The sequence below is a fragment of the Lipophrys pholis genome, assembly GCF_963383615.2.
Source record: "Lipophrys pholis genome assembly, chromosome: 6".
Classification (NCBI taxonomy): domain Eukaryota; kingdom Metazoa; phylum Chordata; class Actinopteri; order Blenniiformes; family Blenniidae; genus Lipophrys; species Lipophrys pholis.
Genome location: NC_137629.1, coordinates 14,423,118 through 14,434,673, shown reverse-complemented (window position 1 = coordinate 14,434,673; position 11,556 = coordinate 14,423,118). Strand labels below are relative to the sequence as shown.

Genomic DNA, 11,556 nt, shown 5'->3' with positions numbered 1-11,556 from the left:
GGCCGATGGCGCAGATTGGCAGCCTCGCTTCCGTCAGTCTATAGCTGTGGCTACATACGTAGCTTACCGCAATACCACCAAAGTGCTATACATGCATTATTATTATTGTGTAAATGGGGCCTCAATGAGCATATACTGTCTGTTGCTGGTTGACCAATGATTTTCTCCTGTGACCAATTTTGGTTTGTACCAACCACAGCCAACCAAGATGCAGAACTGTGGTTTTGGAACGACTTTACCAGTTGTCAAAGCATCAAAGGGTATTTTTTGCTAACAAAACATTAAATTTTTTTCTAATGGCTTATCATTATCATATTATCATAGAACTTACAAACAAATGGCTCATGATGTTGAACAGTCATATATTTTCAAAAGTTTTGCCTGCAACTTGTTAAGATGCAATTCTTTAATTATTCAGTAGTTGTGAAGAGCAAAGTGGCATTTAATCCAATCTAGATGCTATTTTATGGAACAAGGCCTGTCGTAGACAATACCTAATGGTACTTTGTGTGACAATATCTGTGACTGCTGAGTGCTGAAACTGCTAAAGTGGAATAATGTGATGTATAAATAAAAGAATATATGTGGAAATACATTTGATGAAATGCACAATCATGACATCGCTCTTTCTGCATGTTAATCGACCGAAGCTGCTTGATTAGAACGAGGAATAGATCGTTGATTGATTTACCACAACTGTGCTTGTTCTGTTGTTCGATTCCCTTGAATATGGATTCTGGCCTTTCTATATCTTAATTAGACTCAGACTGTGATTCCTGGTATAAAGTGTTGGATCCGTCCCTCTATCCAGCTCAACCACCTCCAAACAATGACTCTCTTTGTCCTTATATGGCAACAGGTACATTTCTAAGTGAGAATGCATTGTTTTTGTTTTTTGGTTTCAGAAAAGATTTGGGTTTACACAACAACGTTTTGAAAACAATGTGTTTGGACAGAAACAGCAGAAACACTGAAAATGAAGGAGTCTTCACGTGGGACCACGAGTGGGGGTTGTTAGTTGTTTTTTTGTAATGAAACAACACACTTGTGCGCAGCAATATGCGCATTCAAAAAGTTGAATTTTTACTACATTTTCATGGAGACAGAGTCAGAGTGTTTTACGAAATGTTGGGTTTTCCCCTTATTTACACAGAAACACAGCATTTTGAGTGGCGTCAAAAAAGTTGTGTTTTCGTCATCTCCACGTGGATGAACTTGAGTCACAGAGTCGTTCACAGAGTCAGAGCGCTCTAGAAAGGCTGCGTTTTCAGTGACCCCCCCCGAGCACCGTTGCCATGTGAACAGACCCAAAAACTGCAACAAATGTTTTCCGTATTCACTTGAAAACGTTTAAATTGGGCAATGCAATTTAATACTTTATGCAGAAACAAAACAAGCGAGTTGACTGTAAAAATACAGTACAACATCGATCACAACCAAACTAAACTCTTCGCAATTTTGCTACGTTCCAGACAAGAATATATAAGCCACTCCGACAGAAATAAGACTAAAATACTTCAAAAGGACATGACGTACAAGGTTGTTGTGTTGCTAAATTTAGCTCAAAAGCACTAAACGAGATACATCTTTTCTGCAACCTTGTCTCAAAGGAGGAGGGGGGGGTAAAAAAAAGTCTTTCACTCATTTGAGATTCCCATTGCAGTTTAAAAAAGCTGATGTGAAAAAGCCCTATTAGCACCTCTCAGGGTTCATCATTTACACATTTACAAAGATTTCTGTCGGCTTAGTGAGACGAGTGCCGTTTAGCCTCCTCTCCTTTGCCGCTTTCCTCTCTCTCTCTCACACACACACACACACACACACACACACACACACACACACACACACACACACACACACACACACACACACACACACACACACAACACACACACAGACGCTTCAGGTACGGTTGTCCTCCGTGGCCTGTGATTGACTTGACAAATGTGCTGTGGCGCCGTGCTCTGACAATGTATACCCACACCCGGTCTCATGTGAGAACCTGCAGGCTTTTCCCTTCAACGCTCCTTCACCCCATCAATCACAGCCACAGATCTGCGACGGCCGTCATTGTCAGTGCAGAGAGAAACAAAAAGTCATCATCTGTGCCATTTTCCTTCGTTACCATTCTCCCTGACGTCGTTAAGATGATATATTTAGATTACAAGCTGGTTTCAGTGTCAATTACCTCCCAAATCCCATCCGCCCCCCCAAAAAAAACCCTGTTGAACATCATATTTCTGCTCCAGCCGCCTTTTTTTTTTTTTGCTCACACCGCAGGGAAGCCAGAGCTGGGCCACTCCTGTCAGAAGCTGACATGGAGAAAATTCTCCTCACCTTTGTGTCTTCATGCCTGGCCTGCCGTCACAGAGAGTCCTCAGCGGGTGCAGTGAGACCATCGCCTGCAGGTTGCCTACCGCGGATCCCACACATGGCTCCCCTGCACCGACTCCTCCACTCACACTTCAGCCTTCACAGGGCTCCATTCGAGGTATCCCCTTCACAAATCACAAATCAGTCATGCTGCGGTGTCGCACTAAGTTCCATAAGGGAATTACTTTCGGCCGTTATATAGCACCGCTGCCAGACCTCGGTCACCTAAGGACTGCTCCCTGCTCCTCAGACTAAAATCGAAAGAAGACGGAAAGAAAAGTTTAGAGCAGGATAACCTGACCGAGTTCACGCTGATGGCGAATCTGAAAGCACCAATATTGAGTCATGTGTGATAGTCATAATGAACTTTAGTCAAATTAGTGATTTATAGCTTTAATATACATATATTACCTGGTTTCTTCTTTGAAAGCAATCAGATCCAGACTGTGAAACACAACTGTGTTTCTTCTGAAAGGCCAACACATCTAATGACCACCTAAATGCACAACAGGTAAAATAAAAAATAAAAAAAACATCCATGCAATTGACCCTGGGCTTAGCCCTGAACCCAAAAGCAAATGAACCAACAGCATTCAACTACCAACTCCCCGGACTCAGACGTTCTGAGCTCCGTAGAGAAGCATTAGAGGTGGCCTCACTTTTATTGTTTTATCAGCTATTGAAGTCATTTAAGACGCATCAATGGTCAGACGATGTACCTGGGGCTCCGAGGTACCCTGACAAGATAAACAACAGTTTACTTAGTCTCATTTCCCAAACAAAACCTGGACAAACGTCTCCTGTGGATTAAGTTGTGTGGCAGACCCCTCAAACTCAACACAACTATTAAACAAGGATGTCTACATTTGTTCTAAAGTAATGCAATGTCATGTGGAGCTGCGATCAGCTTTCTTAAGCTCGCCACCTAGTTTACCTGATGGACACTGAAGATTCACGCTTCTGACTTCATCCTTGTTCGGTCTGATATTTTGCACCGAGCCCTCCATCGCATAATGGCTTCTCAAACAAAACGATTCATGCTCACTCCAAAAGTTGTCTTGTTGTGATGTGGTTTCTACATTGTAAACATACAGTCGGCTGTGACAGCTTGTCCTATACCCTAACCCTAACCCTAAGAGAGGCGGGGCTTAGCTAAAGGTCACTTAAATGTGTTGGCTGCCACAGTTCTACAAGACCAATCTCCCCAAACGTTCAGAATGTAGTGTTAACTGTGAATAGAACAGAATGACAGATAAATTCCTAACTGGTCGTCTGCCACTGTAAATGCATCCTTTTGAAAATGGCTCTCAATGTGGAACTTTCTGAAAATGCTTGGGCTTCACCCCAAGATGGCTGGAGCACTGCTGCTGTGAAGGAGCACCACCGCCATAGTAAATAGTTCTGCTCAGGCACAAGTAGCTGGACAATAACAAACATGGCAGACCCCGGAGTGCCATGACTCCCGGTCCATATTCGTCTGGGACTTGGTACTTTTAGAGTCACCAGAAATAGGATCCAATCCGTCGTCTGTCCATTTCACTATCGGGTAATCTTGATTGTTTATAGTGTATTGTTCTCTGTGTGCATGTGTGTGTGGTTTCATTACAAAACAATCAACAGCGCCAACTTGTGGCCTGGAACGTTACCTACATGTTTTTATCTCAAACGTTGCTGCTTAAGCACCAAACTTTTCTGAAAAGAAAATGCAAAAAATATGCTTTTTCTCCTGAAATGTTGTTAAGTAAACGGGGCCACATATAATATGTCTAATCACTGATTTATTGATTACTTTTCATGCCTGTTTTGCCCTTGTTCCAACTTTATTAAAGATGTTTTGCAGTCTAGACACATACCTCATTACTTTGTTACCTAAAAAAAAAATTACTAATTTTCACTAGTCTTCTTGACATAAATGCTGCAGAGTTCATAGTGAGTCATTGCTCCTAAAAATATATTTGATGTATTAAATAGTTTCTTTTTTTCTTCTGTTTGTAAGATACAATTCACACACACACACAAAGAAAGAGATTACATAGCAATGTCTGGTAAAAAAAAAAAAAATTTATTAAAAAAAGACTGTATTGCTTTCACAGTTATCAGAATCGAACTCAATATTTAGTAGTGTGTGACAAAAAACAAGTCTCAGTGACGTCATGACATGAAAGAAAGAAATATTTGAAACTAATAACCAATGGTGATAGTTTTCAAATTGCCCATTATGACTATTAAATAATGAAGCCTTTTCTTGGCCCTGTGAACGTTTTCTAAAAATGCATTCGTACCCAGAAGACAGAGCCAATGGAAAAGAAAATCCCAAAACAATGCTATTTCTAGTTGATCGTGCTTGTGTAAATGAGACAATGCTCGTTTCTCCATCATTAGATCCGCAGCATTAGAGACGTATGCCAGAAGCTGCCTGGTGGTCCAAAAACCGTATGCAGAAAGTCTATTTTTGACAGGATTTTTTTTCTATTGTTGTTTTGTTTTTGTCCTGTCCGGCGGGTCAGCCTTCAGTGAGACGGATCTGAATGTCTTGTAGAGCCAAAACAACAACAGCAATAGTGATAACATCATCCGAAGAGTGAGGTTTAGGATGCGGTGCCTCCGTGTGTGTGTGTGTGTGTGTGTGTGTGTGTGTGTGTGTGTGTGTGTGTGTGTGTGAGAGAGAGAGAGAGAGAGAGAGAGAGAGAGAGAGAGAGAGAGAGACCCTTCAGCTACCCAAGCCACCGCAGCACTCAACAACAACCCAGAGCACAATGATCCCACAGCACCCCTTAAACCAATACACATCCGACCCAGAGGGGGGGGGGGACCGGTAGGAGACTGTAACCTCCTCCAACACACACACACACACACACACACACTCACACACACACACACACACACACACACAGCTCCAACCTCCAACCTCCCCCTACAACACCCCACACTCCATCCATCCAGCAGGCAGGAAGCCCACGGGGGAAAAACAAGAGTCCCCCTTCCTCCACTATACAGCACCGATTCCCCACAGGGAGCCCAGAGCACCGAGCAGCGGCCATCACCCGACAGGAAGAGGAAGGCCCGCCTCCATGCACACTCCCACCTGACACAGGAGGACCCGCAATTATTCCCTAAAGCCACCGTGACACCACAACTGCTGAGGAAAGGGGTGTCAAACATAAGGCCTGTGGGCCAAAACTGGCTCGGCCCACCAAAGTTAATGTTAAAAATGTCAAAGAAAACATAGTTTGTTTTTTCTTTTCATTTTTGTTCAATTTCTTTAAACACAATACTGAGATCTGTGCTGAGATGTCAGTGATGCTGCCATGGAAGCTAGATACCTTGTTGCTATCACACAAGCCACAAATCCATGCTGCCAGGATGAATTGGTAAAAACGTGCAGAATGCAACAGCTATAGGAGAAGATTTTTGGTCATTCCACTGCTTTTGGCACCAGGTTACGTTGAAATTGGTTTATGTTGAGCTTGCAGTCATTTTAGCGATTGTTTGGGTGTTGTGAAAATATAGAAACACCCCAGCCTGACTCGGAAAAAGTCACCAAGTACGGATCACAACAAACCCCAGTCGCTCCCACCCAGAAGACAGAGGAAGACTGGTCATAAGAATTTAAAAGAAGCAATGCTCTTTCCAGAAGCTCATTCTCATGCAAACCAGACCTCAGACAATCTAGTTAGACATTCTAGAAATACTGTTGTGTTTGAAGCTATTTGGTGGTCCACAGACAGTGAGCTCTCCCGCGTTATGGCGGGCTCAAATTTTCATTGGTGACCCTAAATTGTCCCTGAATGTGACTGTGAGTGTGTGTGGTGTCTGTCAATGTGGATGGATGGATGGATGGATGGATGGATGGATGGATGGATGGATGGATGGATGGATGGATGGATGGATGGATGGATGGATGAAGATAGCAAGTCATATTTCACCTCATTGACTACAATATTAAAACAGAACTTGTGGCAACAGATCAGATGTCAATGTCCAAAATACCAAAAAAAAGCACCAAAACTCATCCAGCTCAGTAAGCTCACCCACCTGCAGCTCACAGGGTGACAATTTGATTTCTTCCCAAACTTTTACCAAGCACATTAAAACATCCAGAGTTCACAGCAAGCCGTTCCTCTCTCATCCGCTCCTTTGACTGTCCCTCCCTTGACTCATCTGTCCGCGGTGCTGAAACAACGTCTAAAAATAGTGATTCGTCTTCGGGCTAATAAACTTGTTGGTTTTTTTTTTTTGTACTTTTTAACGAACGTGTGATGCGCAAGCGGAGGGACAGAAAATAACACCTCTATGCCTCCAGGTTCTGAATCTGGCCTCTGTGCTGCAGTATGCTGCATACATACTCTATTCAGTGCTACACAATAGTGTCCCATACTGTATTTTATTGTCATTCACTGATGATTTCCAAAGGTTTTCTCTTGCTTCTCATCTCAGTTTGATTCCCACCCATCCAAATAATTTGTCGATAAACCCACACAACGTAATGATGTGAGGGTGAGAGTGACAGATACACGCTGAAGATTAAAAAAAAAAAAAAAAAAACAATGATGGAGAGAGAGAGACAGAAAGGGAAGCCTTTCCTGCCTCCTAGTGGTGCTGTGGGGAAAAGAATCATTTAAAAACTAAATAGGAGGGGAAAGAAAAAAAAGAGAGCTCATCTTGAAGTGACTAGCAGGATGGCAGCAGTATGATTTATATAAACACTGTTTCTGAATCATTACATTTGCATGGTAATGTAAGGCTCTGCAGGTATACATACAACAGATTTATTGTGTCATTATTCCGTTGATGCTGATGTGGAGGTTTCCTTCCTTGAATGCAAACCGGGTTCCTGTCAGGCATAAGGTTTATTGTGCAGTTGTTAATTGGATAAAAGGGGTTACAAGCTGAAGGTGCTTTCAATAGTTAAAGTGATGATTTGTAAAGGTTTTTTTGGGGGTTTTGTTTTTTTTTTGGCAAATGTGCGCACTTTGGATGTGCAATTTTGTCCTTTGAAAAGCAAGTTGTTATTCAGCCTTTTTTTGAAGAAACATTTTATACATAAGCAGTAAAAAGGGGGAGGAAATTTTACTAATGTGGCGAGAAATGTAACCACTTTGTTTGACAGAAAATTGGAGTGGGTTAGAGGAACATTTTGCAGTGTGGTGGTTTCAAGTGTGTGTGCGTGTGTGTGTGTGTGTGAGAGTGAGTGTGTGCGCACATTCATGTTGACTGTGTCGGTGACGTAACGGCCCCTGGGTCTCTCTCTCTCTCTCTCTCTCTCTCTCTCTCTCTCTCTCTCTCTCTCTCTCTCTCTCTCTCTCCCTCTCTCAACCTCACACACACAAACGCATTCGGGCATCGGGCAGCAGACGCTCAGTGCTTCTCTCAGTGCGCGCAGCGGAGGAGGAGGAGGAGGACCGACGGCACAGGGCTGTAGTTATGCCTCAGCTCCGGGATTATACATCTCCTCTGACGCTCACTCTCTCCTTCTTTTTTTCCCCTCTTCACCCTCTCCGAATTGACTTTTCCCCTCGCTCCTTTCCTTTTTGGAGACGGCGATAAAAGGGGGGGAAGTCAGCCGTGCGTCATGGCGCGTCTTTGCGCATTATTTGTGGATCTTTAAAGAAGTGCTTTCTGTCTTTCTTTTCTTGTTTTGCCTTGGACTAAGATAATAAAATGAAAGGCTTTTTGTTTGCGGACTGGGAGAGGGGGAGCGTTTCACAGCCCGTGTCTCCCTTTTTGGCTGCAGTTGCCGTTGATCTGCGTGAAGCCGCTGAATAAATCGCTGCACCCTAAAAGGGAAAACTAAGGGGGTTTGCAGTAAGCGGCTTTTTGCCTCCTCTCACCGATTTTCCTCGGCTTCTGACAATGTGCCAACTCCACGAACCTTGCTGGAGCCCTATGCTTTGCCTCTGTGTGCATTTACCGGAATGAATTTTTATTTCATTTTTTTCCTATTCGGCAAGATTTGGAGATATTTGTGGGATTTCAAACGGAAGGTCAATGGAGAGATTTGCGCACCCCCCGTGCGTCACAGCCCCGTTTTTACACTAAATAACGGCGGTGCGCCTGTTCTCTGCGCGCCTCTGTGGGTGCTTGTGCATGTCTGATTGAGTGTGTGTGTGTGTGTGTGTGTGTGTGAGTGTGTGTGTGAGTGTATTCTACCTCCTTTTCCTCCCCTCCTCTCCCGAATGTGAGAACTCCTTTTTTTTTTTTTTGTTTCCCCATCCTCTTCATCCAAGGCAAACTTAAATGCTGGGTCTATATTTCAGCAACCTTTTTTGGCTGTAAAAATGCTGAGCGGCGTCCTCTTTCTGAGCGTCCTCACGGTCACCAGCCTGACACCGTCCGAAACGGAAAGCCGCAAAACTTCAGCCTCTAAAGACATCTGCAAGGCGCGCTGCGCCTGCGAGGAGCGGGAGAACATACTGAACATTAACTGTGAGAATAAAGGATTTACCACCGTCAGTCAGTTCCAGGCGCCCCCGAATAAAATCTCTCAGTTTTTCTTAAATGGAAACTTCCTCTCGCGGCTCGGCGCCAACGAGTTTGTCAATTATGGCAATGTCACCTCGCTGCATCTGGGGAATAATGGCTTGCAGGAGATCCGAACCGCAGCCTTTAACGGGCTCCGGTTCCTGAAGCGGCTCCACCTGAACAACAACAACCTCGAGGTGATTAAAGAGGACACGTTTGCTGGGCTGGAGAGTTTGGAGTATTTACAGGCAGACTATAATTACATCAGCGCCATTGAGCCGGGCGCTTTCAGCAAGCTGAATAAGCTCAAAGTGCTGATCCTCAATGACAACCTGCTGTTGTCTTTGCCCCCCAACATTTTCCGCTTCGTGCTCCTCACGCACTTGGATTTACGTGGCAACCGGCTGAAGATGCTGCCGTTTGCCGGTGTCCTGGAGCACATCGGCGGCATCATGGAGATCCAGCTGGAGGAGAACCCGTGGAACTGCACCTGCGATCTGATACCCCTCAAGTCGTGGCTGGACACCATCTCGGTCTTTGTGGGGGACATTGTGTGCGAGACGCCGTTCAGGCTGCATGGTAAAGACATAACGCAGCTCATCAAGCAGGACCTGTGTCCCCGCAGGAATGCGGGCGAGCGCGCACAGACCCCATCAGACTCGCACTTTCAGGGGGCCCTTCCCCCGACCTACCACCCCGGCGGGATCACCCCCACCCGGGCACCGAAAGCCTCCAGGCCTCCCAAAATGCGCTACAGGACTACCCCCCGCATCTCAAAGGATAAACACTTTGGCCCCATCATGGTGTACCAGACGCGCTCCCCCGTGCCCATGCTGTGTCCGAGTGTGTGCGTGTGCACGTCACAAAACCCCGACAGCGGCCTGAACATCAACTGCCAGGAGCGGAAACTGCATAACATTAGTGAGCTGAACCCCAAACCCTCGTACCCAAAGAAGCTGCACCTGACTGGCAACTACTTACAGATGATTTACAGAACTGATCTGACAGAGTACAGCTCGCTGGAGCTGCTCCATTTAGGGAATAACAGGATCGCTGTGATTCAGGAAGGCGCGTTTGAGAATCTGACTAACCTGAGACGTCTCTATCTGAATGGGAATTACATCGAATCGCTCTCTCAGTCTCTTTTCGCTGGCCTGCAGTCGCTCCAGTATCTGTACTTGGAATACAACATCATCAAAGACATCTTGCCTCAGACGTTTAACTCTTTGCACAACCTCCAGCTGCTGTTTCTCAACAACAACCTGTTAAGGTCCCTCCCCGACAACGTCTTCGGAGGCACCATGCTCACCAGACTCAACCTGAGGAATAATCACTTCTCCTACCTTCCGGTGCGAGGCGTGCTGGACCAGCTCTCCGCGTTCATCCAGATCGATCTGCAGGAAAACCCCTGGGACTGCACCTGCCACATCGTGGCCCTCAAGAACTGGATGGAGCTGTCCAGCACCAGCGTGGTGGTTAATGAGATCACATGTGACTCGCCTTCCAAGCACGCCGGTCGCCTGCTGCGCTCGCTCCGCAACGAGGCCATCTGCCCAGAACCCAGCGAGGCACCCCCACCACAACTTGCCCCCCCTACTAAAGCCCCCACATTAATTAGTCCCGGCACTGAAACCGTCACCACCACCCCTTCTTATCCTTCTCCTTCCTCTTCTCCTTCCTCCTCTTCTTCCAGCTCCGTCGCCCCCACCGAGTCCCACCTTCACACCCCCGAGTTGCACCCCGAAGTTCCCCTGTCGGTCCTCATCCTCGGGCTACTCGTCGTCTTCATCCTGTCCGTCTGTTTCGGCGCCGGCCTCTTTGTTTTTGTCCTCAAACGCCGTAAAGGCATCGAACACGTCCCCACGGGAGCCAACAACTTAGATCTCAACTCATTCCAAGTGCAATATGGCTCCTACACTCCTGAGCCCACCCAAGACAAAACCTCAGAGAGCCACGTTTATAACTACATCCCCCCGCCAGTGGGCTCCATGTGCCAAAACCCCATCTACATGCAGAAGGACGGAGAACAGGTGGCATACTATCGCAACCTGAAGGAGCTCAGTTTCGGGTCCCTGGATGTGAAGAAGGAGGACGTCCTGACCCGCAGCCCGGGGGCCTACACCATCAGCACAGTGGATTTTATGGACAAATCGCTGACGTCGTGTGGTTTCACCACGCCGGAGCCTCCCGAGATGCTGTATCAGAACTTGGGCGAGAGGCCCCACAAGGAGCTGCCCTCGGCGGCGGGCGTCCCCCCTTTCAATTACAACTTTTGCACTTTGCCCAAGAGACCCTGTATCGTCCCCCCATACGAGGCCGCCACGGCCCGGCGGCACATCCCCAACGTGGACAGGTTGAACAAAACCGTGCTGTACGGAACCCCGAGGAAGTACTTTGGGCCCGAGCACCCGTCCAAAAACGAGCACCCGCTCCTGCTGCCCGGGAAGCTAAGAACAGAACCGGACTACCTGGAGGTTCTGGAGAAACAGACTGCGATGAGCCAACTGTAAGATAGCAAACACATGGCCCGCCTCACCCCCTCCTCCCTTCCCCTCTTTCCTCCTTTCCCCAGGTTTTTTGTGCAGCATTCATGATAATCACGCAGTTACTGTAATAATACCCCCCCCTGCCCTCGCTCTATATATCTATCTTATCTATCTGTGGTCAATCCGACATGATGGACTGGAGACAAGCAGAAGCCTTCGATCACCCTTCCTCTCC

General features: G+C 46.4%; 1 protein-coding gene across 1 annotated transcript; it reads left to right on the top strand.

Annotated features, from left to right (window-relative positions):
• Positions 1-8,610: 8,610 nt before the first annotated feature.
• slitrk2 (SLIT and NTRK-like family, member 2) lies at positions 8,611-11,345 on the top strand (the record flags this gene model as incomplete). The annotated part of the gene is made up of 1 exon (XM_080466072.1): positions 8,611-11,345. The coding sequence occupies exon 1, from the start codon at positions 8,652-8,654 to the stop codon at positions 11,343-11,345; it is 2,694 nt and encodes an 897-aa protein (XP_080322198.1). The 5' UTR covers positions 8,611-8,651.
• Between the last annotated feature and the right edge of the window lie 211 nt (positions 11,346-11,556).